Source organism: Myotis davidii, unplaced genomic scaffold (genome assembly GCF_000327345.1).
Source record: "Myotis davidii unplaced genomic scaffold, ASM32734v1 scaffold83, whole genome shotgun sequence".
Lineage (NCBI taxonomy): Eukaryota > Metazoa > Chordata > Mammalia > Chiroptera > Vespertilionidae > Myotis > Myotis davidii.
This window is the reverse complement of record NW_006294121.1, coordinates 603,276-631,180: the sequence shown is the minus strand read 5'-3', so window position 1 is coordinate 631,180 and position 27,905 is coordinate 603,276. Positions and strand designations below refer to the sequence as shown.

The following is a 27,905-nucleotide window of genomic DNA, read 5'->3' as shown; positions in this document are numbered from 1 at the left end:
CAGGAGAGGCTCCCATCACTGCTGCTGCGCTTGCCAGCCATGAGCCTGGCTTCTGGCTGAGTGGTGTGCCCCCTGTAGGAGCACACTGACCACCAGGGGACAGTTCCTGCATTGAGCATCTGTCCCCTGGTGGTCAGTGTGCACCATAGCAACTGGTTGTTTGGCCATTTGGTCGATTTGCATATTAGCCTTTTATTATATTATATAGGATAGTTTCCCCTTCTTCAAGGTGTCATATAAATGTAGTTACACAGTATCTGTTCTTTTCAAACTCTCTTCTTTCATTTATCAATATTAAGAGTTATGAAGTGTACCTCATTATAGCTTAGTCATTGTATTTCCCTAATGACTAAGGGTTTTGAACATCTTTTCATGTACTTATTGGACATGTAGAACTTCTTTGGAGAAATGCCTATTCAAATAATTTATCCATTTTTAATTTTTTATATTATTTTCCCCTTTTACCCTCATTTACCCCCTTCTCTGCACTATTGTCTGTCCATGGATTATGCATATATGCATGTAAGTTTTTTGATTAATCTACTCCCCTCCCCAACCTTCCCTTTCCCTCTGAGATTTGTCAGTCTGTTCCATGCTTTTATGTCTCTGGATCTATTTTATTCATCATTTTATTTTGTGCATTAGATTCCATATTTAAGAGAGATCATGTGATACCTGTCTTTTTCTGACTTGCTTATTTTGCCTAGCATAATACTCTTCAGGTCCCTCCATGCTACCTCGGATATTTGCTTTTTTATTTTTGAGTTGTAAGAGTCCTTTATGTATTCTGGGTAATAGATTCTTATTGGCTTTATGGTTTGCAAATATTTTCTCCCATTCTGGGGTTTCCTTTTCACTTTTTAATAGTATACTTGGAATCACAAAAATTCTGATGAAGTTCTATTTATCTATTTCTTCTGTCACTTGTGCTTTTGGTATCATATATTAGAAACCTTTAATTCAAGGACATGAAGATGTACTCCTATGTTCTCTCTCTCTTTTTAAATGAATGTGCATTAGGGTCACTTGAGAAACTGGGAGCATTTTATTTTGTGGATTCTAAAGCTTAGTCTTTTTCAACCTTATATCTCCAGGGCCTAGAACTGTACCTGTCACCCAATAGATTTTTAAAAAATTATTCCCATTTCATAGCCCCTCCCCTTTGGCAACGAAGCTTGTTCTCTTCTGTATCTCTGGGTCTGTTTCTGTTTATTCATTTATTTTGTTTTTTTAGATTCCACATATGTATAAGTGAAATAATATGGGATTTGTCTTTCTCTGTCTGATTTACTTCATTAAGCATAATACCCTCTAGGTCCATCCATAATGCTGCAAATAGCAACATTTCATTCTTATTTATTGCTCAATAATATTCCGTTGATGTCCATTCATTGATGGACATCTAGGTTGCTTCCATATTTTGGCTATTACTAGTAATGCTGCAATGAACATAGGGGTGCATATATCTTTTTGAATTAGAATTTTTGTTTTCTTCAGGTAAATACTCAGAAGTGGAATTCTGGATCATATGAAAGTTCTATTTTTAATTTTTTTGAGGAATCTCCATATTGTTTTCCATATGGCTGTACTAATTTACAATCCCACCAACAGTGCATGAGGGTTCCCTTTTGAGTACATCGTCACCAACACTTGTCGTTTGTTGATTTATTGGTGATAGCCATCTGACAGGTGTGAGGTGATAACTCACTGTGATTTTTATTTGCATTTCCCTGATGATTAGTGACACTGAGCATCTTTTCATATGTCTGTTTGCCATTTGTATGTTGTCTTGGGAGAAATATCAATTCAGGCAGGTCCTCTGCCCATTTTGTTGTTGTTGTTTTAATCCTCGCCCAAGGTATTTTCCCATTGATTTTTAAGGAGAATTGAAGAGAGAGGGAAAGACAGAGAGAAACATCAATGTGAGAGAAACACATCAATTGGTTGCCTCCTACATGTGCCCCAGCCAGGGCCTCGGCTTGGGAGGAGCCTGCAACCAACGTACATGCCCTTGACTGGAATCGAACCTGGGATCCTTTGGTCCACAGGCCCACGCTCTATCCACTGAGCTAAACTGGCCAGGGCCCTCTGCCCATTTTTCAGTTGGGTTGTTGTGTGTTTTTTGGTGCTACATTGTATGAGTTCTTTATATATCCTGGATATTAACCCCTTATTAGATGTATCATTTGCAAATGTTTTCTTCTATTCAGTAGGTTGTCTTTTCATTTTGTTGGTAGTTTCCTTTGCTGCACAAAAACTCTTTAGGTTGATATTAAAAGTTCCATTTAGATAGAACCAATCAAGTCTTTTAAGGAGGCAATATAACCAGATGTGTCTGAGCACCTACACAATCCTATACAAGATGCATCACAGGGGGGGGGGTGTGGAGGAAGGGAAATTTTGTGGCTACTTCAGAGGCTAGTGCCATAGTCTTAGCAAGAGGGGATGTAGGCCGAGGGGATGTGGAAAAGACTGAAACAAAAGACTGAACATGGAAGGTTGGGAGGGAAGAGAAGAGCTCAAGTCCTGAAGCTTTTTTCGTAGGAAGCCAGAAATAAAATATCCCAAACTCCAGGTTTGAAGTGTTTGGTATAGAAGGGAAAAGCTCCATTTTAGAGCAAGTTGAATTGCTAACAAGCTACTGATACCCAGCCCGTACTGTGTCATGCTCCTGCCCTTAAAGTGGCCATGAAGGGTCCTGCTTCCCCGGTTACCTGATGGCTGGACGAGTTCATGATAGACAATGATGTCTTGAGCATCATTAAGGTTGTTAACTAGAGTGGCCAGCTCCGACCCAGTGAATTTATTGGCACCATAGACCGCTTCATTTTCCCCGTCTATCCAGTAGACACGATCCTAAAACAGAACCCCCAAATTAGCACGTATATGTAGGATTAACACAAATCACTGTCTCACTAAGGTCATTATTATTTACTGGCAAATTAATGGACCAAGTTTATTTAAGGCTGGTCTGGGATACTGGATGTGAAACTGTAAGAGAGCAAGTTCAGGTTTCTTAAAGTGCTACAAAGAATCAAAGATTATCTAACTTGCCCCAGGTTTTAAGTGACAGCAGCTTTTCAAGTCATGCCCTCTGCTCTCTCCCCTTCCCCCCATGCCTGTTCCTTCTCCCCAAGGTGCTAAAGTAACTCAAAGGTATACACTTGGACGTGAGGCAGGCATCTTACCTCAAATATCGTTAGTGCGAGAGGATGGGCGAGGAACTCCAGAGACTTGAGCACTATCCTCCGATCTTGGCCGTTCAGGTCCACACTGGATAACATGTGCAACTTGGAATCGAGCCAATAGAGACGGCTCTTTATGAGGTCTAGGCAGGAAAAGAATTTCGTTGCATGGCAAGTCAGTATGGCTCTGGCTTCCATTTAAAATCTCTAAAGAATCCGATATTTGACTTTTATGATTCCTGCTCCAGGAGGGATTCTTTTTTTTTTTTAAAATATATTTTATTGATTTTTTACAGAGAGGAAGGGAGCGGGATAGAGAGTTAGAAACATTGATGAGAGCGAAACATCGATCAGCTGCCTCCTGCACACCTCCTATTGGGGATGTGCCCGCAACCCAGGTACATGCTCTTGACCAGAATCGAACCTGGGACCCTTCAGTCCGCAGGCTGATGCTCCAGCCACTGAGCCAAACCGGTTAGGGCTCCAGCAGGGATTCTCAATGGGATCCAGCAAATCTTGTGAAATGGCATGCCATTTCGGGAAACTCAAGGGGTACCTATGGTCCTCAAAGTAACTGACTTAAGAAATGTCACTCACATGATAGAAGTTTTAAAAGAGGCTAGCATTTTGTGGTTCTCTCCTTCTGAGCCAGAAAAACTGTTATAAGCTGGCAATTCAGGAAATGCTAAGGCACCTGGGCCAGGAGTATTTAGGGTGAGAGTTCCCGAGACCCACCATTCACTGAATTTGTATCAGATACTAGGCCCCCATGGACTAGCTAGTAATTACGCAGTATGTAATTTAAATTCCCCATTCCGTTGGTATTGCTCAGTTATTTCCATCCAAAGCCACTGCTCTAGCGCTGTCTGCTGTAGTCTAGAGTGAACAGTGGAGATCAGTTAAAGCCAGGTGAAGGCTGTTGAACTGGTGGTCAACATAGGAAGAACATACGTACCAAGTGTAATTCCGTTAGGCCATTGGATATCCACTGCCACCAGCGGCCGTCTATCAAATCCATTCATTCCCGCCTTTTCTATCTTAGCTGGCTCACCCCAGTCTGACCAGTAAACAAATCTGGGAAGAATTAAGTTAGAAATAAGCCTCAGTGGTTTTAGAACGAATAAAGGGGTAGCTTAGGACAAACGTTCAAAGAGTGAACAGAAAAACTCTAGGGATTGATTACGGCAAATAATAACACTTCAGACTGTAACTTATGTTCTGCGTAAACAAAACACTAAGAACCTACAAGCTCATTCACTATATTAATGTATTTGAGTCAGTCCAAAGTCACATATTATATGTTCCGTTTTTATTTCTATTTCTTATTTTTTTGTTAATCCTCACCTGAGGAGGATATTTTTTTTCCATTGATTTTTAGAGAGACTGGAAGGGATGGGGAGAGACAGAGAAAACCATCATTGTGAGAGAGACACGTACATTGGAATCAAACCCGGGACTCTTCAGTCCGAGGGCCAATGCCCTCACAACTGAGCCAAACCGGGAGAGCTACGTTCCATTTTTAAAAGGCTGATTCTTTCTGAGGAGCGAAGAAGAGTAACTGTTAAGTTGTATAGCAGGGGTAGCTGATCGTGTGCTGGTGAGGTTACAGGGCCCATTTCTGATGACTGCAGGCTTAGCTTCCTTAGCTGTTCTGTTTGTTATTTAGTGGCAATTTAGGAAACCTCTCCGTGAAATGTTTCTAGCGAGGTCTGTCAATTTCAACTGGACTTTTGGATAAGCCTTGAGGTAATGAAGTTACCCAAATCCTCACAGCTCATGCTAAGACTTAGGTTTGATCATCCAGAGCTAACCTGACAAAGCATTCCGACACAAATGGGTAGAAGCTGGATGGGTACGAGGGTTCAGATCCACCCTCTGTTGCACATCAAATCAGAAGTGTTGTTTCCTCAACTTCCACCAGCAGTCAGGCTGCCCCGGGGGGGCCTGGCACACAGGTGGGACCAGGACATGTTGAGCCAGACAATTCTTTCTCGTGGGCAGCTGATAGGTCTTGATATTTCAGTTCTACTTCAGGCATGAGGAGGGCTCCTGGCCTGTGCAGACGGCACCCAAAAGGCTACGGGATGCAGAACACAGAATACACACCCGGACAGGGGGTCCACGGCTATGGAGGCCGGCTCTCGCAGGTCCGAGTTAAACAGGAGCTTCCTTTTGGTTCCGTCCAGGGTAGCCACTGAAATAGTCTTAGAAGCCGCGTCAGTCCAGTAGAGGGACTTGTACACCCAATCAACAGCGATGGCTGCAGGATTATAGACATTGTCGATCATTTTAACATGTCTACCAACCTTGTCATCCAGGGAGGCGCTGAAACAGAGTAGGTCACAAGAAATTTCAGAGGTTGACGCTATCGGAGCCTGGAGAACAGACTTTCTGTTTACAAAATGGTCCGCAGCCTTGTTCAGAGAGAACTCTAGTAACACCGCTCACCGCTCCAATGACTGAACCGGGCTGCTCACTGGCACTGCATTAACAGTAGGCTAACTAGTTGCCGTATGTGTTCCATATGCCAGATCCACATGCTTCTAAGTGGAGTTATTTGTTTCAGTAGCCACTATCTGAGTTCTTCTAGTTCCCATTAAGGAAAAGCTGCACTACCGTTTCTATTTGTAGCCACCGTAAAGGGTTCTCAATTAACAGTAAAGGGGAGAAAATAGGAGACATTAAGATGTCAGCTGTGATCATCTTTTAGCTGTAGACCCTTTTTATTTCATAGGTGACTGTTCATTTCTAACGAGGAACTGATAGTCATGGAAAAGTTAAAGGATGAGTGTTTAGATTTACTATCTCCAGCTAACTAGATGCTAGATTGAGACAAGAGAAATTCCTTCAAACCTTCCCAAAGGCCAAGCGATTTAGACCAAGACACCAAAATGGAACTGAAAGTTACCTGAAGATGGCCTTTTGGCTCAGATCAGCCCAGAATAGTTTCTGGGCAGCAATGTCAGCATCGAGAGCCACAGTGTTTCTTAGCTGCTCCACTAGTTGGATATATTCTTTCCTCTCTAAGCCAATCTTCCTGATGTCTCTGCGATTAGTGAAGATTAGACTTGGCTCTTTCCCCGCAAGACAGGAGTTTTCCCTGCAAGACAGGAGTCCAGTGTATTTAGTTTTGCTGCAAGAAGGTAAGGTCCTTCTCAGTTACCTCCTCCCAAGAGAGCAGCACTTAAAAAGTGAAGCCACCGCCCCGGCCAGTGTGGGCAGTGGTTAGAGCATCAGCCATGCTCCAAAGGGTCTCAGGCCTGGTTCCTGGTCAAGGGCACATACCTGGGTTACAGGTTCCATCCCCCCTCATTTTGGGTGTGTGGGGGAGGCAACCAATTGATGTGTCTCTCTCACATTGATGTTTCTCTCGCCCTCCCTCTCTCCTCCTCCCTCATTCCCTTATATTCTCTAAGAAATCAATGGAAAAAATATCCTTGGGTGACGATTGAAAATAAAAAAAAAGTGAAGCCATTGCTGAACACCTCAGGAATACTTGTGCCAGAGGCCATGCCCCAGAGACCTGCAAGCACTTCCCCCTACTTACGAAGGCAGTTCTGAGGTCTCAGCATTCAACAACAGGGCTGCTGGCAAATAAGTTATTTATTTGAATTGCACTCAAGTATTGGAAGCAGAAAGTAAGCAAAGCTGGCAGGTATTCATGGTATCATATGCAAAAGGAATAGACCAAGGCAGGAATCTGGGGAAATGATCTCTGTTTAACCTGTGATAGAGAATGTGCTGTGATCTTAGTAGCATTGCTCTCAAGTACTATTTTAATTTCATCTTCAATTTGGCTATTGTCATCACAGGCTGTACCTTTCCTAAGCACTCAACTCTTAAAGATATCAGAGCAACACCAGTCCCAGTCCATTTACCTACAGCCTTGCACACGCCAGTGGCAAGATCCATTTGATAGCCACGACTACATTCACACTTGTAACCGCCTTTTAAGTTGATACAGATCTGACTGCAGATTCCCGGGTTTTGGCATTCGTCAATATCTAGGAGGGAAGTTAGAATTAGTGTTGCTGTTCCTGGGTAACCCACAGAGATTTACTGTCCTTTCCCGCCACCCCCAGGCTGGGGGCCTCCTCTTTGACTCACCTCCACAGGTTTTCCTGTCTATCAGCTCAAAGCCAGCTGCACAGTCACATTCGTAGCCTATCACCAAGTCTCTGCAGATATGGGAGCATCCACCATTGTTAACCAAGCATTCATTTACATCTGAAATAAAAATGTCATCGAGTTACTTGACAGCTTATTCCAAATTGATATTTGTCCTAGTAACATTAAAAACCCAGGCTCTCTGCAATCACTTATCTAACTTAGTCTGCTCAAATATATGATTTTTCCAAGCTCTAATAATTTTTCTTATAAATATGCATCTTAGAGTGCACTGGGGGAATAATAGAGCCCATCTCCTTGGCCAGTTGGTTAAGCAGGATTTGATCAAGTTTCTCTATTCCTTTAAGGAGGTAAATTATGAACTAGTTTGTCACTGCATGGGCTCTTGAGTCATAAAAATTCACTCTTAAGTCCAACAATTGAACTTAGTTCATTAAAAGTGAAGGCAGGCATTATGCATTAGCCATGCTAGATTGAATGAGCCATCCCAGCTCGGTCCCTAAGCAACCCCTTCACTTACGACATTCTTTCAGGGGCTCATCACTCCAGTCCCTGCAGTCCTGCTCCTGGTTACATACTTTAATGATGTCTATGCATTCCCCGCTTCTGCACTTGAACTTTCCGGGACCCAAGCACTGATTGACTGCAAAGAGAAACATAGAAGAGAGACTCCCTGAGTGGGTCCGATCAGGGTAGTCCCTTGACAAACCCACACGAAGAGGCCCTTACCATTTTTGCAGTTGACTTCGTCAGAACCGTCCACACAGTCTCGGATGCCATTACACTGCCTGCTGCCATGGATGCAGCTACCATCCTCACATTCAAACTGGTCTGGTCGGCAGGTTCGAGAAGCTACAAAGGGAGGAAACACCATGGGATGAGGCCAGCCAAGTTGTCCCCAGTGGATCCGTGGAAGAGAACCGAACATGCCACGCTGATGAGAATGCTACGTACGACAGTTGACCTCATCGCTGCCATCCCTGCAGTCCGGATCGCCGTCACAGCGCCACTTCTTGTGGATGCACTCGCCAGAGCCACACTGGATCTCGCTGGCTGGGCACTTGGTGTGCATCACCGGCTGGCGGCCACACTGCTCCAGGGACTCATCAGACTGGTCCGAGCAGTCGGCATCATCGTCACACACCCAGCTGAGGGGGATGCAGGAGGAGGCGCTGCACTGGAACTCGTGGGCGCCACAGGACGGCGGGGCACAGTTGAGCTCATCACTGCCATCGTTACAGTCATCCTGGCCATTGCACACAAAATTCCTGGAGATGCAGCGGCCGCTGGAGCAAGTGAACTCATCAGAGCTGCATGTTACGTTGACTATTAAGAGAGAGGAGGCCCCATTGAAAGTGCATCAGGACTGGTCCTTTTAGGACTTTTGTCTGGAAATCTAACCTGCAGATCTTTGGTCATGAATCCTAGCTTTCTAGCTTAACTTAAAAGCTAAAGTGTAATTATATCAATATCCAAGTTCCTGGAATACCAGGAACAGTCTCACCACATAAAAGATGCAGGAACACTTGAATAAGAACAGAAATAAAGGACCAAGAAAAGAGTTGAAGACCAGAAATTAATTTGAGATGAGAGCCACAGTGAACTCTTATAGGAAGTGATCAATAACTTAAGCAAGGAATTCCTTTCTGGAAGGCAGAGACTGGGTTATCTTTAAATGGACATAGTGCTTATCAGGCCAGACCACACTATTAGCTGAGACGATCATGCATCAGGTATTCAGGCAAATGTACACTCATCGTAGGCACTATCACACGATCACCCGAGAGGAGCCATTATGTTATACCATCATGCATGGCTCCTTCCCTTTACATCCCTCAAATGAGGATCAGGATTACCAGGTCGTAAATACTTAAAAGTTTCAGAAAGTCAGTTTGAGGGCTAGCATGACAGTCTAGCAGCCAGGTGTGCTAATAGTGATAAGCCAGTTTGTACTTTGATTCAGATTCGGGCCAAATGGCTTCAGTCACAGTTTGGTGGTAATTATGGTAGAGACCACGACTCTCTTGGGAAGCAAAGTCTAGATTTAAGAGGGAAACACTGGGCAGCTCCAGGGCTTACCAACACACAAAGCTCAATTCTAGGATTAAACACCAAAACTCATTGGACTAGGTGCAGTGGTATTGGCCTCCAAAGCTAATTTCTACACGGAGGATGTGTTTCAGCTGTGAGCGTCCTCAGCTCACTGGCACACTACTGCACCAGGAGGCCCGTGCTCCTGGGCAGCTGTAGTTACAGAGGCCCTATAAAAAGGGCGGTAGCTTGAAAGAGCGTTCAAAACAATGTTTGTTCAACCTTGAGATTTTCCCAGGGCCTCACCTTTAAGGTGTAGCATTTATTACACACTTTCCAAGAACAGAAGCATGAAAGGGAAGGAAACAGAGTTGGCTTTTACAGGTAGAAACTGACAGAAGACAAAATTACCACCAGTTGGGTAGTTTTTCTTTGGGTATCGGCTAACGATGTTCACGAACACGTCTGTGCCAGTTTAACTTCTGGAAGGGTTAAAATAGAATCTGGTGTTGGAGCTAAGACATGCTGGAATGTGTTTGCTGGCCCTATTCCCCTCCTGGGATGGCGCCAAAGCGAGGAAGGCCCATGAATTACTGTCCTCACAGAGACAAAAGCCCACCCACTTGGTGCTTGACTCGGCTACTTCTAAATGTGAGTGCCTTGAATGACTTACCTTTTTATTTCTATTTGTCTAGAAGAAATACCAAAGCAAGCCGTGGTCAATGACCATGTGAACTTCTTTCAGACTTTTTGGGGCAGTTAGGAAGGGCAAGTAGTTGAGCAGATAGTAAAGTCACTGGAAAGCGAGTCAACGTAACTGCCTCTTCATGCTTAAATTAGCTTCCCCTGCCCACCCTTCTTTCAGCAAAAGGGTCCTTGGGATAAGCCACTCAACACTGATCTTCTTACCACAGTTTTCTTCATCTTCTCCACTGTCACAATCATTTTCACCATCACACCTCCAGGACTCTGGGATACACTGAGTAGAATGGGCGCCACAGCTGATTTCATTTGTGCGGCATGTTCTCATATCTGTTGATGATATACAGTCTCAAAAGAGCCTCCAAACTCATCAGTGCAAAGTTGCTGCTCCTGTGCTGCTTGGAGGTGGTACACCTATTGACTCAGTGGCCTGGCATGCTGGTGAAATTGGACTTAACTAGTTGAAGCCTGGGTAGATCCTTTGCCAGCTCCGTTGCTTAGAGGCCATGCCAACCTATGCTACCTGGCAGTACACCTGAGAGCCTTGACCGTGTTACTCCTTCAAGGTTCCGTGGAGTGCCCAGTTCTGGCTTTTGTTTTACTTGGCCTAGTTAGGTTTACTGGCTGGCCTGCTCCTGGACCGTTGTTTATCTGTTGGCTATCAAGTGGTACACACGCATATCTAATCCCAATTTCATTAAAGGCCAGATGGTCTAAGACACATGAAGTCTTCCTTCTAGTTCCTTTACAGGCCTCCTTCACAATCTCCTTTAGATTTATATTTTGCAAAGTAGTGACATCCCATATGTTTTGACTTTACTGGGTCATCCTCTACTAAAATGTGGGGCTGAATCTTTATGGAACCAGTCTTTACATGTACTAGCTTACATGCCTTAACCAAGATTCTTATTACTCCCTCGCTTCCTGCCTAGAAAATTGATATCACACATTTATTTTCCTTTCTGCTTGATTTGCTTTTGTAATCATTTTCCCAACTAAAACTTTGTTCATTGTTCCTCCACACTTGGTGCTTCAGTAGGTCTCTATTGCCTGAAAATGAACCCCTAGACTTTCTTCATCTTGACATTCAAATAATTGCAAATCCTCCTCCTCTATCACCTCATAGGCTTTTTCCGAATATCAGCCTAAGAACTCAGATATACATTTGCTTAACTATGAAATTTCTCTTATTTAAGAACAAGCTGTAAGCTTCCTACTTTAATAACTTTAGGTTACATGTTTGTTCAAAATAACAATATCACCCTACTTCTAGCCATTCTACCTCTTCAGTAAGATTTTTTTCCCATAAAATGAGAAGCTGTGTATCTAAAAGCTTATATTTGGCCTACAGGGGAGCCTTACATCTTGACTTAGCTTCCAGGACCAGAGTACCATCTGCTCATATTCATCATTATCAAACATTTGAAATCTGTGCACCTAGTCAAGGAGTTCTTAATGAAGTCTGCTGGCTTCAGTCTTAAATGTGCAATAGTGAAGCTACCCAAGAGAACGTCAGTCTTGTTAAACTAAGGAGAACATTCTTTAGAGGCTACTGATCAACTGTTCACGACTTGACTGACTTTGGAGTCAATTGGCCTACGCTTCAAGGGAGTCAAAGGAAATTAACACCAAGTATTGGATTAAACAGTACGTAGAGATATGAGACACAGAACGGCTTGGAAAGTTCAAGTCTAAAGCAAGCCACACTCACGGCACTGTTCTGGGCTGTCATCAGAGCCATCTTCACAGTCGGGATCCCCATCGCACTGCCATCGGCTGGGGATACACTGGCCGTTGTTGCACACAAAGTCAGACTCAGCACATGTCTTCTTCTCTACAAAAGTTTATTTGCAGGGTTAAAGTTGGAGTCCCTTACCCAAGAGCCCTATAATCCCATGGGGGTAAAACTGCATTTTGATGTATTTCACTTGTAAAATAAAGCTGAGTCAGTTAGCACCCAACTGCCAATATCCAGGAGAACTATAGAAAAACCCCACTCTCCCCAGAGGCCAAAGCCACTCACTTAAGAGTCTTGGAGGATACTGAGGTCAAGATAAGACAAAGGTTTCTAATTATCTTACAACCCAGGGATTCCTTACAACTCTTGTCTGTTTTATAATGTTGAGATTAAGTAATAGTTTCATGCTCTTCATGCATTTCTTCCAACTCTTTCAAGTTCTTTGTAAATTGAATAGCCAAACATTCCATCCTATGACTGGACATACCTTAACAACACATGGTATAGAGACAGATGAAGCCCCAGTACTGAATACTGTCACTCCTACAGGTCTATTGGGGAGAGGAACCCACTCAGTAAGAAATAAACAGAGCTTGAATCCAAAAACAGGAGAGGTGCCAGAGTCCAGCTTGAAGTGATTGAAGTTGCCAATATCCATAACTGATGGCCAAGGTTAAAATAGCCTGCAAGGTATCCATTTTGCTATTAATTCTTACTAGGGCAGGCCTTTTCTCCTGTAGTTAGGGTGGCCATGCAATTTATTGTCCAAATTGGAACAATCTCAGTAGAAAGGGGACACTGTTCGTTGTACCAAGAAGATAAGCATAAACCAAGACTATCTTAAGTAAACCAGGCAGCTTGGTCACCTTACCCACGAGGAAGTCAGAGGGTAAGAAGAGTATTAAAAAGTAGCCACATAGGATATTCTAGGCTCGTCCTTCTCAGACTATATTCTTTGTTACCCATGTGTCTATACCAGCCATGGGCAAACTACGGCCCATGGGCCGGATCCGGCCCGTTTGAAATGAATAAAACTAAAAAAAAAAAAAAAAAAAGACCATACCCTTTTATGTAATGATGTTTACTTTGAATTTATATTAGTTCACACAAACACTCCATCCATGCTTTGGTTCCGGCCCTCCGGTCCAGTTTAAGAAACCATTGTGGCCCTCGAGTCAAAAAGTTTGCCCCCCCCTGGATACCTTCCATCATAATTTCTAGTTTAAAACATTCTTCTCTAACAAATATTATGTAATGGTAAGTCAACTAAAAGCTGACGATTTGCTGAAAATTTGAAAGGAATCGCTTCAAGACAGGGGTTTAAACTAGGTACAACACTCAGAGCTTAGAGTATCCTAAATGAGAGGGCCACTCTAGTTTACCCTCTGATATTATAAAGGGGGGAAACAGTGATTAGAGTCAATTTCTAGAACTCAAGATGAGGAATTATAATGATTCGAAAAGGGTTATTTATCTCCTTGAATTGGGTAGCCAAGGACACAAGAAAGGCCACATTAGCTCTTCGATTCACACCTATTTCTAAAATCACTGAAAATACCAACCCCCCAGTGTTAATGTTTAAGTGAAATCCTAGGCCCATGTTCTCCTGAGCATGTAGTGGGGTTGGGGTGGATGGGAGTTGGGGAGTTTACAAAGCCAGTTGCTGTAATTCAACCTGTGATATTTCTTAGAAGTTGTAAAAGAGGGAGTAGGAGATGGCTGGTTGTAAAGAAACCACATGTCTTTAAGAAGCAGAAAATATTACAGGAATAGGAAAGACTGGCTGTATTACCTAGTGTTTGAGAAAAAGATAAATAGCGACAGACAGATTGCTAGAGTTAATCTCTCTCCATTCTGAGCATAGACTGGGAGGGTAAGGAGGCTACTTGAACTGAGCCTGGAGATGGATAGAAAGTTTGATGTGCCACAGGGCAAGAGAGCTACTCGTTACATCCTTAGGGTATCTGAGTCACTGATTAATCAGCTTAGCCTAACACACAAGAATGAGTTACTGGGACCAACAGGAACACACGGCTTGTGGAGTTCAAGCTGCAGTTGACTAAATGTGCTAGTGGATATACTTGAAAGAGAGAGCTCCGCTGAAACTGTAACCAAGTTCAATATCAAGAGGTTGGGCCAGAAAAACAGAAAGTGGCTTTGTAAGTTTCCAGTAATTGTGCAGCTTTTCCCTTTGGAAAATCTCAAAATAAGCATATTCAGAGACCCCCCTGAGCACTTTCCTTTCCCGCTTTCCTTTCTCGCTTTCATACCTGGGAGGTGGAGGCAAATTCTAGTGAAGAAATATTTAATTTTTTCCATCTTGTGTGATCTTGATACACATCCTTCTGTTTACCTCTCCCAAGCCCTCCTGCCATGCGGCTAGAAGTTATTTATGCAAAGACTGTTTTAGGAAAAGCCAGCGATGACCCTAAGACGACCCAGGTCAGTTCCTACTAGGAATTGACTCTCATCGCTGTTTCCCCCTTTACAATATCAGAGGCTAAACCAGAGTGGCCCTCCCATTCAGGACACTCCATACCAGTGGTTCTCAACCTTCTGGCCCTTTCAATACAGTTCCTCATGTTGTGACCCAGCCATAAGATTATTTTCGTTGCTACTTCATAACTGCAATGTTGCTACTGTTATGAATCGTCATGTGAATATCTGAGATGCAGGATGGTCTTAGGCGACCCCTGTGAAAAGGTCATTCGACTGCCAAAGAGGTCTCGACCCACAGGTTGAGAACCACTGTTCTAAACTCTGAGAGTGGGACCAAGTTTAAACCCCTGACTTGAAGCGGTCCCTTGCAAATTGTCAGCAAATTGTCAGCTTTTAGTTGACTTCCCATTACAGAATTGGTCAGATGGTAAAAGACTTCCCACCCATGAAGAGAATAATTACTTTCTAAGAAAAAACAGTGGGTTTTGCCAAACATGTAAGCTTAGACTAGAGGAAGAATTACTACTTACACCAAGAGAACAGCTGACAAGAGTGAGTTTACGAGTGGGATAGTTACTGAGGAAATTATAGTACCTAACTAAGTAAACCCAGAAATAGCATAGAACTGAGTGTCTTATAGGATATATGAAAATCTTAGTGTTAGAATGCAAATGATGGAAAAGTGTTGCCCAGAACTATTTTTCTTTTGTCTCGAGATTGGAGAGAAGTTTCTTCCCCGAGACTGTAGAATGGACTTCTTATGCTTCCACATAAACTACTAATCCACAGATTGGCACGACAACATCCATGGTGTAGCTGAGAACTCAAGCACAGGACAGTCGGCTACAATGTTCACACTATAACATGTTAGTAATGATGCATAAAGAAGTAGGTAACGGTATAACAAGATAGCAGTTGGTGAAATTTACATTAAGCTAGTTTTCTTCTGTATTTCTAGTTTGTATAGTGGAGATCTCTATGTAACATCTTTTAAAAGGCAGATGACGATGTTATCACCGGCATTCACACACAACATTATTTTTACAGCATAGAACAAAGGGGTCAAGGTACCTACAGGAGAACATGTAGTTCTCAGCGGTTCTGGCTTGACATGAGGTTATACACATTGCATAAACAAGCATTCCTCACAATGATCTTTTCATAGATGCTGATCAATTGTCACGATGGCATATACCCGTGGTCTTGGGAGAGATGTCTTCCACCCTGTCTAATGCTTTAGCATTAGCATCTGTTGTAGACAGAGAATTAAAGAATAATTCTTATCTAATCTTTGATTTGTGCTGGCTTGTAGCTTCTGTGTCAGGAGTTAATTGACCCTATGAAACTTTATGGGATCTTTTTACCATCTGTGACTTTCTTTTTGGGGGAGGGGGGAATTCAAAGCTATTTAAAAATTGGACAAAGAAAGTCTGTTCGAAGCAGTCTTCTGTCTATCTTCACTTCTGGTCCTCCCCTCCCTTCTCCTAGCTTCCTACACCAAATGTTTGCCTGATCTCAGATAAACCAGCTCCTGCCATTTGAAAGGGACTCCACTTTATCTTCAACATTCTGTACCCACGTTGATAACCCCGTGTCAAACATTCAATTATATTCCTCTAGACCAGGGAGTACAGAATCTTTGGACGCTGGTTCAAAGGAAGTCTTAGGAGTAGATTCTGTTTTCAGAATCTCGATACATTTGTAGAAACTAAAATAACATCACCCTTTTCAATGAAATGCATAAGTCCCAGTGAGGTGGCAAGTGAGAGTGTCAAACTCTTGACTCACCACAGTTCTTTTCGTCACTGCCGTCAGCACAGTCTTCGTCCCCATCGCATTTCCACAGCAGTGTGATACAGCGGCCATTTGTGCACTGGAATTGGGAAGGATCACATTTGGCTTTTCTTCCTAAAATCAGGAGGGAACACTTAGCTAAGCCTGGGATATAGGGGTGATAAGTTAGAGATTCCAGTTACCCAAAACCTATGGACAGGGGTCCTCTGAGAAGGACAGCTACAGACTCAGCAGGCTAACACATTCTCAGATGCAGACTTGTGTGGGTCTTGGGGCAGTGACTGATAGTAACTGAGTTCTTAGCTGGGCACGCACCGTTTAGATAAGACTAGATTTCCCAGCCTCCCTCGCAATGAGGAATCACCATGAGAATCAATTCTGGTTAATGCACTGTAAGCAGGATTGGCATATACAACTTCTAGGAAATATCCTCTATTTTCCTTCCCTTTATTCCTTTCTGGTTCCTAAAATTTGGGCCTGGTGGCTGGAATAATGATCTTGGACCAATGCAGCCAGATCAAGATAGAAGGGATCTAGATTTCCCAGAGAACATGGGGCATTTCCATCTGCCCTGGACTCACTCCTCTCATTTGTTTAAAAGTCACTTGTGTGGCTATAACCGCACAGCCAAATCCCAATCCTTCAATGGCATTTCTGGTCCACATTCCATACTGTTAATCATGAATGATGCTCCTATTACAAGCAAAGTGAAGGAGATTTAGAAGGAGCAGCAGGGAAAGGGGAGACATGGAGGTTTAATACCATGGTTCCTCATCTCAGACCTTGAGGTCTGATTGCAAAAAACACATGTTTACACAATGACCCGAAGATAAGATAAAGAGCATCAAGAAGGTATAGTTAAGAGACAAATGAAAATCTTTTTTAACTTAGTGATAGGAGAAAAGCAAGTAAGGTAGAGCCACAGACCTGGGTTCCATTCCTCCGAACCTCAGTTTTCTTATGTTCAATGTATAAACATTTCACTCACACAATGATATGAACTAATTCTTGTAAATAAGTAGGGCACTTGGGTTGTTTCTGTTTTTTGCCTGGCACAGACAGCTAACATCCAGGTGTTTCCCATCATTAGCAGGTCTGTCCTTCTGGAGGATATGATGTCTTTGAGATAAAAGGCAAAGATCCGGTTGCTTAATGCCAATATCCTGCAAATATTCGAGAAACCCAGTGGAGCCATATATAGTTCAAGCAGATTACTTAGGGAGGCCTTCCGATTTCCTGCCACCTTTCAGCATCTGCAGCTGTGACATGCTGGCGTCAGAACAGATGCTACAGTGACAAGCACAGACTGGAACTCTTGTGTTATGCACACAATACTCTAGTTGGCTTCCCTACTGTTGGCTACTCCCCACTGTCGGGAAGATTCTATGCTTTGTGGCAAATTCCCAGGGAGATTAAAATTTGGTCCAAGTCAAGTTCACCGTATGGGTGTGGTTATTTTCTTAGGTACTAAATGTATTTGCTTAAAACCTGCTCCCAAGAGTCTAGTTAAGCTAAGACCCAGGTAAAAAGCAGTGTGATTCGATCGCATTTCCTACATACATTTCATACTATTCATTCATTCCACAAATATTTTGTTGGGTATAAGATACCACGGACTTAGAAGGGAAAACAGGGGAGAGTAAAGGTTGCTGTCAGGAAGCATCACCTGCTAGTTTTTATAGAAGTACCTGGCTGCCTCCCAACTCTCCCCCATCATCAGTCTAGTCTCAATCTATTCTCAATATGCGCTTGGGGTTGAGGTACCTGCTCCAGGGGCCATTGGCTGTAGTTCTATATCCCCACTGTGTTTGAGGGCTGTGGGAGTAATAAGAATCTATGCTGAGCATTGCATTTAAAAAGTAGAAAAAAACAACAACTGATAGAGTACATAGATATAAATGTACTTGGAAAGAACAGCTGGGTTATAGTTCGGATACTGTGCAGACTGAAAGGCTCTGAATTTCTCAAAGGTTTTAGTCACCCAAGGTCAAAATGAGACAAAAACACTGACATTGATATCTACACTGTCAAAAAGGTAACCGTATGGTCAGACTTGGACATGGACTTAAAAGTAGGTGCCTAATGATGGTTTTCCACGTCAGGGTTAGGTACCTGGAAATCTCCTTACAAATGAGTCACCTGGAAGCTACATATTTTATAGACACTCAAACTGTCTTGAGATTAAATACAGACACACAACACCTTAAGCCTGATGTTTAGTCCAATGTTCCCTTCAAGAGGGTCTCTGAATGTAGCTGTAACGTACAAGCTATCAACAGTAACAAGAGACATTAACCATTCCAGCCACGCTGTTTCCCGTGTCCATACTGAGCAGGCTCAGGGCAGGCATGAGCATTTTCTTAGTGTTTATTCCAATAGCCCAAGATGAAAAGGAGTATAATTTCTACCTTTTCTTATCTGAGCTGTTTCCACTTCCCCCAGGCTTCTGCCTGGCTGTCATAAAGCTGTGTTTTACCATGACACACACACAGCCCTCCATTAAGAAGGAGGGGCACATGGGGTTAGGAGTACAGTCTGCTCCTAAATGTCCCTGCTCGTTTACAAAAGGAGCGAGATGGGCTGGGTAAGGCTGCCAGGCTTTATAAAGGACCCTTTAGAGAGCGAGGCGCATAAAGGCCCTCAGCTTCATGGCCGCGTCTCTCCGTTTCCCAAGTACTTTGTTTCCAGAGATTGTTACTGGGCAGGAGGTGCTCCCGGTTCTGTTAATTCCCTGCCTCGTGCAGAGCGGCAGAGCTCAGACACGAACTCCAGTGCTGAGATCTCGGCCACCTGACTGCAACCCCGTGTGGGCTTTCTGTCTGAGTTTCAGAAGGATTCTGCCTTATACCTCCGGGGTTCACCTGGGAATGCTGCTGCCCAGAGGAGAGCCAAAAGCACCACACGAGTTAAGACGCTTTTGGTTTATGAAGCTTTGGGGATTACAGGCTTGTGGACCTGTAGTCTGTTTCCACCCAGAACAGTTACGTCTCAAGTTCAGGGTCATACTTTCATAGAGGGAGCAGGATGAACTTGACATCACATACTGTGATTCTTTTAATCTTAGGCTCAGCTAGAGCCAGCGATGCCTGGAAAAATAACCTGTGAAGTGGAGGAGCCAGGCACTCTATAGGGTGGGGCAGAAGTAGGTTTGAAGCAGGATGACTTTCTTTTGACTTGGAGTTACATAGAAGAATTTGAAAGGGTTCAAACTGTTGGACTGGATCTAGGTTTCCTTCTAGCTCTGACACTTTGAATATCCCTACCGCTTTGGATCAGGGTCGGCACATCATCTGCACCTAGTCACACACATGGCTATTTAAATTTGTACTGAATGAAGTGTCGAAAGATTACTCACTCATACTGTCACTTACACAGATGGAATCAGACTATGCAAACTTACTTCAAGGAGCCCATGTCCCAGGAGCCTTGCGTATCTAAATAGTTGACTACCCAGGCATGTTGGCAGCTCCCTGGCTCCAAGAAACTCAGGGTTTTAATGCAAATAGAAGTCAGCCTGCCATTGTCTAATTGTCCCTGCAAGGGTTTCACGGAAGAGCAATACGTAAGCTTCAGTAAAAAATGGCATAGACCTTATAATAAATACCAAGCCTCACAGTGGGCTACAAATGTCCCTGGAGGGCTCGGAGCAACACCTTGGCAGGAGTGTCCACTAGCAATGCCTGGAATATGCAGATGTTTCTGAGTATCAGGCTCAGACTGAACTTCGACTACTCAGAGGGGCTCGTGTGGCCACACTGCTGGGACTAGCAGGGCCAAGTATTCAAATCGCTCACACCCCTCCTCTCAGCCTGAGCATGCGGGTGTTATCATCTCCTGGAATTTCTTCAGTCCATTTGTTTTGGCACTTCTGAGGCTGCCAAGGGCATTTATTTTTAGTAGGACTCACTTCTGCTTGGCACTTGAATGCCAATCTTTCTATTCATAGGCGAAAGCTTGTTTTTAGACAAGCAGATATCCTAGTCAGCAACATTTCCCACAGGGAAGGTTAGTAAGAGGAACTCAGCGAGAGGCCCCCAAGATATCAAGCACCAAGTCCGTGTTCTGGCCTTCAAGGCAGCCTCTGAAACACAGGTGGGGGCCAACTAAAAACTGTTAACTACTTAGGTTAATCCTTCTGATTCACTGCAATGAGTGAATCTTATAATTCCGTGGTCGGCAAACTGCGGCTCTCGAGCCACATGTGGCTTTTTGGCCCCTTGAGTGTGGCTCTTCCTAAGCCTTAGGAGTACCCTAATTAAGTTAATAACAATGTACCTACCTATATAGTTTAAGTTTAAAAAAATTTGGCTCTCAAAAGAAATGTCAATCGTTGTACTGTTGATATTCGGCTCTGTTGACTAATGAGTTTGCTGACCACTGTTTAATTCAATTGTCAAACAGTTTTTCTCACTTACATCAGATTGAAATGATCTTAAGAATCATGGACAAATAACTCATTCACGTCTCAATGCTACAGGGTCAGAGCTACTGTTCCCCTTGTAGACATATATTAGGAAACCTGTTCAGAGAACGGAAGTAAAGTACTTGCCCAAGATCACTCTGGGAAGAACTAGAATTCGAACCTGGGCAGTCTGGCTCCAAATTCTGTGTTACTGAGCATGTATGCAACCAAGAGCACCTCACTCAGGACTATTTCTTTCTAGAGTGTCCTGTTGATTTGTAAGTTGGCCAGTCAAGTCAACTTATTCCAGAATTAGGTAGTTTTTTACTTGTCCTAATGACACTATCCCACATAGCGTTATTGTGGAGATGGAGCCCTTTCTCCTGTCCCCATCTTAATTTTTTAAAAATGCTCCAGAGTATCCTCAGCGGGTCCTTTCCTAGGAGGACAACAGTGCTTGGTGCTCCTACTGAGGACATATTGGACACGTAGTGCAAAGGCCCTGCGATACTCTTTGGAAGCTATGGGTTTTCACTGGGTGGTTCTCAAGCTCTCCTTTGCATCAGAATCCCCTGGAGAGCTTATAAGACACAATGCTGGGCCCCGCCCCCTAAAAATTCTGATCCGGTGGGTATAGAGTGGGGCCCACATTCACATTTGTAATGAATTCCCAGATGATGCTGACACTCCTGGTCCCTGACCACACATTGAAACCACGGCAGGAAGGTTAGAAGGTTCAGATTCTACCGACCATGGAAGTGACTTCCATTTTCAGGGTTGGGATTTACAGTACTCATTTCCATAAGCCCTCCTGCCCATCACTAGATGGATATTGGTGATAAATGCCAATCTTACAAAATATATCGGGTGACAGCCTGCCATAAAGCCTTTGTGCCCATTAGGTAGGGAAATTTTATCGAGATGCCTTAATCAGCATACACCGAAAAATGTGGTTCTAAAATCTGCCTTGCTCTCTCATGTGTCCCATCTTTGATTGGCCCCAACACTTCCTCTACATCAGTAGTCCAAAAACGAGGCCAGATTCTTCTCATTTTGGCATCAAGCCCTGGCCTGTCTAAGCCCTCATCTCTCACTTGATCTAAATTTGTCTCCTGTCCGTCTGCCTCTAGGCTGCCACATTCTGTATCCAAATCAAGATGGTGATTCAAACAACCTAGTGCCAAGGATGGTATCACTTCCAGGTTTCCCACTGACTCTAGAATTGAGTCTAGCTTATGACCTATTCCTCCCAACTCTCTCCTATTACACCCTGCCATCTGCTCTGGCTACACCAAGTTGCCCCGCTCACTTCCCAGGCCTGCACCCTCACTGTTGCTTTGTCTTGATTTGCTTGTGTTACCTCTGTCCATTTATCTACCAGGAGTGGGTCCAGATGTCACCCCTTGAATGAGGCCCTCAGTTCCTATCTTGACCAGTTAGGTATGGTTTGGCTGTGTTTCCATGGTCTCCTGTGCCAATCATACAGATGTCATAGTCTGAGATGCTCTTACCCACCGGTTTGCATCTCTCCCAGTGGACATCCCCTAACATAGGGCCTGGAATTTATCTTTGTAATTCGGGCCCTGATGTCTACCGCTAATGATTCTTTCAGCACTAGTGAGTATTCATGGATGCGCTAGTTGATTTGTTAGTTCATTAATAAAGCTGGTTTGAACTATAGACTTTCCCCAAGCTTTCTTCCCAACTTTTGTGAACTTGAAACCAAGTGTGACAAGCCGTTTCACTAGCTCCAGTACTTTGAAAGAATCTAGGTTATACAGGCCACTGTTCCCTATGCCTTTGAGGGTTCCTTCCCCTTATCTTTGTGACACTTTCTCATTTAAAAGTATACTTCTTCCACACTTATCTGTCAGAATGAGGGTGCCAGTGTGGGTATGTCGGCCTCATTTCCATGTGAGGAGAAAGGTTTGACACACAGGGAAAGTTAGCAGTGGCTGACTGGTAAAGTTAGAAATTGGATACCTGGGGCCCAGATTTTACTTCTGACATGTTTGAGCGCTCTGTGGTAATGTTGGCAACAATCTATTGGGCTTGAGTTGCATCACCTCTGTAAGATCATCTGCAGAGGCGGAAGAGTTTCTGGCCTTGTCACATTGGAGTCTAAGTTCTTGGTGATTTGGGGGAAACTTCGTAAGGTGTAACCCAGGTAGCATGTGGGAACTCCAGCAACTTTTAGGTGCTGGCAGCCTCTTTTATGATTAAGTCTTAAGCTCTGGTCTGCTCACTTCTATCCAGTGCTTCTCTTCCATGCTGTGTTTGAATCACTGATTTCTTAGGTTAACTTCCTCGCTAGATTAAATGCCAGAAAGGCAGGGACCAACCACCTGGTCACAGTGTCTCCATGCCTGGTGCCATATGGTAGGTGCTCAGTAGATTAGAGGTAAAGTGGGCTCAAGCAGATGTACAAAGAAGGTCAGCACCACTCCACCACCTACTTAGTAAACCTACAGATCAGTTAATAACTCAGATCTTGGGAAGGCTTCTTAGGAGAATTAAAGATCAGAGGCAGTTTGTAAAAGAGGAACCCTATTTACTCATGGTATTTGGGTGAAGTATTAAGTTAAACACATGAAGTAACTTGCCAAAGTTGTCTTTTGCCAAGGTTTTATCACCCCCTTTGCTTGGCAGCTTGCAAGACTCACTCCATCCCCCTATCACATCTAGGTGCATAAAAGCTCCTAGCCAGCAAGGCCAACATGGATGACCCAAGTTGGTGGCAAGATGAACCATTCTAGCCAGTGGTCCAATCTTTAGTGTCTGCCCCCAACAGTATCTCTTAACTATAAGGCCATGAATAACCCCCCCCCCCCCAATGTGGCATCTCTGAAATACAAAGTGGGCAAAGGATCCCTACGCAGACATGAAGCCATTTTTCTAAAGTCAAATCTGTACTTTGTCTCCCAGCACCTAGCAGGCATCCTCTTGCTTAATTTAGAGCCCCAAATAGCCATCAGGCCCAGGCTTTCCTAGGGAACTTCACATGAAGGGGAAAGTGTGCTAACTTTAAGGTTTCACCTGCCATCTCATTAGATCCTGCAGTGCACCTAGCAGATCTAACCAGGTGGGATTAACAATATCCAGATTTTTTATTGCAAACCAACAGAAGAGCTTAGCAAAGAGATGCCGATTCAAACTGAAAAATGCACAGAGTGAAATCGAGATGATTTTCACTTACGAAGCCAGATTTTCCTAGAGCTAAGGCATACTCAGCCTTGAAGTCCTATGAAAAGCTATCCTCGGGTGTCCTAGCTAAAAACTCTTTAGCTGGGCAAAAGAAATTGCCTCCGGACCACTTACCTCTGCTCAACAAGTACATCTAATCCATCCCCTCTGCAGAAGGTATTCTTGGACTCGTTGCCTTGAAAATAGTCACTGTGCTGTGGCCTAAGTACTGTTTTGAGATTAACTTGAAGTAGAAGGGAATATCCTAAGCAATTTTGAAGCTATCAACTAACCATCTGGAGAGCTGGAGAGCAGCTGCATCAGCCCACCAAGAAGCTCTCCTATGGAAGGTACATTTATTATAAGCATCATCACAGACCTTATCATAGCCTGCTGAGGCACTTAATTTCTTTCCTTTTTTAAATATGTCTTTATTGATTTTAGGGAGAGAGAAAGGGAGATGGGGAGAGATAGAAACATCATTGGGAGAAAAACTTTGATTGGTTGCCTACTGCACACCCCCTACTGGGGATCGAGCCCACAACCCGGACATGTTCCCTCACCAGGAATCAAACCAGCAATCTCTTTGTACAGAGGATGACACTCAATTCACTGAGCCGCACCAGCTGGGCGCATTTAATTTCTTACAGGCTAATATGTGAAGGCAGCTTTCCAAAGAAAGGTCAGCATCCAGAGTAAATTTAATTATGACTCAAAATCATATAGGTGACTGCCTACACTTGATCACTACTCCCTCTATTGCAGCGGTTCTCAACCTGTGGGTCGCGACCCCTTTGGGGGTCGAACGACCCTTTCACAGGGGTCGCCTAAGACCATCAGAAAACACATCTATAATTACATATTGTTTTTGTGATTATCACTATGCTTTAATTATGTTCAATTTGTAACAATGAAAATACATCCTGCATATCAGATATTTACATTACGAGTCATGACAGTAGCAAAATTACAGTTATGAAGTAGCAACAAAAATAATTTTATGGTTGGAGGTCACCACAACATGAGGAACTGTATTAAAGGGTCATGGCATTAGGAAGGTTGAGAACCACTGCTCTATTGAGAAGGACAGCTTTATTCACATTCTGTGAGAAATAGAAAATGGTCTAGATAGTTAACGAATATCTATATATTTATGCTGTGCTCTGAGTCTTCTGGTCTTTGGATCAAAACCCAAAGCCATACGGCTGGGAGTATCTGTTCCCTTGATCTTACAGCCATGTTCTACTCTAGGAGTTCTTGTTACATCTTATCAACGTGATGCTCCTCCTGAATCAGAAGGGCTTGTAACTACTTTTCAAATTTTCTAGAATTATAAAAACTACTCAAGTGAACTCGAGTCTATAGCCATCCAATTGTATCAAAGGCAGAAACACTTCTAACAGATCTGCCATAATTAACATGTGCAGTTTTGTTGTCCCAAAGTCTTAACTGTTGGCAGCTCTACTAAACTTGGCTTTAGGTATCTTGTGACTCAGGCAATAAAACCAAAGAATCAAAATGACACAGGACAGGTGCATAGCTGAATGTCACATGAAGTGGCCAATTTGGGGCAATTTGGGGGACACAAAGCTGCTCAAGAAGCTGTCTCTGCTAATACGGGCTTGCCTGACCACCCCCCCCACCCACACCCCCCATTTAAAGAGCCCTGTTCATGTCCTCGTGCTTTGGCCCAGATGAGAATTATGGCCATTGCCACACCTTCCCTTGGTGCTACCAGATGAACCAGGGTTACTTCCCTCCCTCTTGCCCTCTAGTCTCCTATCTTTCCAGGTCCATGACTACTGCCATTTCACCACCACCCCCTCCACAATAAGAAAAGCACTGTGTACTCTTTTGCTTGTTGCTAGCCATATCTGAATAGCTCTCACAGAACCTTTGTTCTTCCGGGCTTTGGCCTTAACAAGTCTATGGTACCCAGATCCTAGTCTTGACTCCATAGGCTGGAGGAAAATGTCGTAGAATTCCAGGGATTTTGCAGTCAGGTATACTGCACCACTGAATTTTAACTCCTCTCCTTAGCCTGCTTTACGTTCCTTGCCAGGGCCTTAGAGCACACCTTCCCTGCCCGAGAGTATTTTAGACCAGCACCATAAGTGTATGTGCGCGCGCGCACGTGTGTGTGTGTGTGTGTGTGTGTGTGTGTGTGTTGGGGCGGGGAGGGGGGGGGCAGTACAGCAGGGAGGAAAGTGTAGAAGACCAGGGCCAGATGTCAGCCTACATGCCCTGGGACTTTGAACTTCAAACAGGAGCCAGTCTGGGTTGGCTTGGGGTCAGTACCTACATCAGCAGACTCCAACTTCCCACCGGGTCAGAAGGCTGTGCCTCCTTTCCTTTGAAGCATTTAAGTCTTGCGTGGGCTTCTCCACTGTTCATGGCATGTCACACATTTCATAAGTGACCTAGGGGAGCAGAGGGTCCTCACCTACCTCACACAGGTGAGCATATGGCTGCAAGTGACTGTTTCCAACAATGGAAGTACATTCCTAGAATTTTATAGGATCAAGTTAACCTCCAATGTAAAGGCATGTGTTAAATTAAGAGAATTCCACACAGCAAAGAGAACATGGAGTAAAAATTAGTGCTTGCTCCCACCTTCCTGGACAGTGATCAGTAAGCTCTACTATATTTTCTTAGTCTTGGAAACGGTGTGAAAAGTGTAATGCAAGTCAGGGCACTATTCTGAAAAATGGCTTAATAAGTTAGTGCTGCTCATCCATTAATGATTAATGTTGGAATCTGAAAACTTGTGAGCAGCACTTTTCAGGCCCTGGGGTTTGTTACACGTCAGAGGCCATGTTCAGGGCGCTCGCCGAGGAGGCCAGGCAGGGGAAAGCATTCGCGAGGACAGTGGGTTTTACATTCCCTTAAAGATAACACTCCTCAGGCTGCTCAACTGCGAGTCCGCAGAGCCATGTGACCAACCTAAACGTGACCCTGCGGCCAGCCAATTGCAGCGCGCAGACAAGTCCGTCCCAGCTTCACACACGCTCCGGGACAAATGGCACCAAAGGGCAGGGGGCATTCGGAGACTTACAACCACCAAGTATTGCCAGAGAGAGGCTGTCTGAGCACACACTTTCAAGTTCGCTCTCACTTCGGGAGACACGTGACTGCAGGCCTGCGGGTCTCCCCAGCCCCCAGGCACCCCGAGCCGGGGACTCTGCGATGGGCACAGAGGACGGGGCAGCGTTCTGTCCAACCCGCTGGAGCTGGCGAGCGAGCCCCCTCGGTGTCCCGCCAAGATCACCGCAGGGCTCCGATCGAGTCCCCTGAGAGGGGCTTCCTGTCTTTGCCCAGGAAAGTTGTGCGTCCCCAGTCGGGAGGGTGGCAGAGCCAGGGCTCCCAGGCCCAGGGGGCAGACCCCGGGGCCCCGACAGCGGTCACCGCTGCCCTCCGCACAAGCCCCAGCCGCACGCCAGCTCTCGCGCTATCCCCTTTGATCCATTGTTTAAGACGAAGGCTAATTGCAGTCACTAGATCAGGACTCAGTTCCTCTGGAGGAAATCTCGCCGGAATAAGGATCAGCAAACTAACCTGATTAAGTCTTTGTTCCACTCCCCTCCCCCGATCAGCTACACGGAGGACCCACGAGGTGTACCAGCGCCGCCACGGGCGGGGTGGGCAGGGGAGAGGGGAGCAACACCTAGAGGGGAGTCCAGTTTCAAGCCTCACTCGCCCTCTAACCTGCACTCCGGAGAGACAGCCCGGCGCCGGGGGAGTCAGTCCGGGTGCGCAGGCTGCACACTTCCAGCAGCTCCGGGGCGACTACGGGATGCAGCCCACCGACCGTGCGCCCTGCTCAGCGCCACGGGGGGCTGACAGCCCCCGCTGACACCCGGGCCCCTCTCCCGGGTGCCGTGTCCCCAGAGACGCCCACCCTCACCCACCCCCTCCCTGAAGTCCACGGAGCGCGCCGGGGCTGCCGCGCACGTCTCCGGGCCCGCTGCCTCCTCGCTAACACTCCGCCTGGCAGGGGAGGCAGCACCATTGTTCAACGGCTCAGAAGCCCACATGCCCTCGCCCCCGCCAAGCGGGGCTGAAAAAGGAGGCGAAGCCGTGGGAGGGAGTGTAAGGGAATGAAGACTAGTTCAGGCAAGGCTTTAGGACACCCCAAACCCCTCTCTCCCCCCAGCCCGGCTCTCCGTGGCGGCTACGCTGACAGCTCAGAGGCGCCACCAGGGTGGGGAGGGGGGAAAGGCGAGGAGAGTGGAGAGGTGCCTCCAAGGAGGGGGGTGGGCAGGAGGAGACCCGAGCCTCGGGGCCCCTGGGCGCGGCTGGGTCC

The 27,905-nt window shown here is 44.9% G+C and overlaps 1 protein-coding gene across 1 annotated transcript in view; it reads right to left on the bottom strand.

Moving 5' to 3' along the window:
- Positions 1–27,905, bottom strand: part of VLDLR (very low density lipoprotein receptor) — a 50,726-nt gene that overhangs the window by 4,935 nt on the left and 17,886 nt on the right. Inside the window, exons 2-14 of the mRNA XM_006768246.2 lie at positions 16,012–16,131; positions 11,758–11,880; positions 10,254–10,376; positions 8,268–8,639; positions 8,043–8,165; positions 7,834–7,956; positions 7,293–7,412; positions 7,064–7,189; positions 6,094–6,265; positions 5,292–5,510; positions 4,141–4,259; positions 3,189–3,328; positions 2,715–2,856 (exon numbers count right to left, since the gene is read on the bottom strand). Of these exons, the coding sequence (XP_006768309.1) occupies positions 2,715–2,856; positions 3,189–3,328; positions 4,141–4,259; positions 5,292–5,510; positions 6,094–6,265; positions 7,064–7,189; positions 7,293–7,412; positions 7,834–7,956; positions 8,043–8,165; positions 8,268–8,639; positions 10,254–10,376; positions 11,758–11,880; positions 16,012–16,131 (2,022 nt within the window). The remainder of the gene's footprint in view (positions 1–2,714; positions 2,857–3,188; positions 3,329–4,140; positions 4,260–5,291; positions 5,511–6,093; positions 6,266–7,063; positions 7,190–7,292; positions 7,413–7,833; positions 7,957–8,042; positions 8,166–8,267; positions 8,640–10,253; positions 10,377–11,757; positions 11,881–16,011; positions 16,132–27,905) is intronic.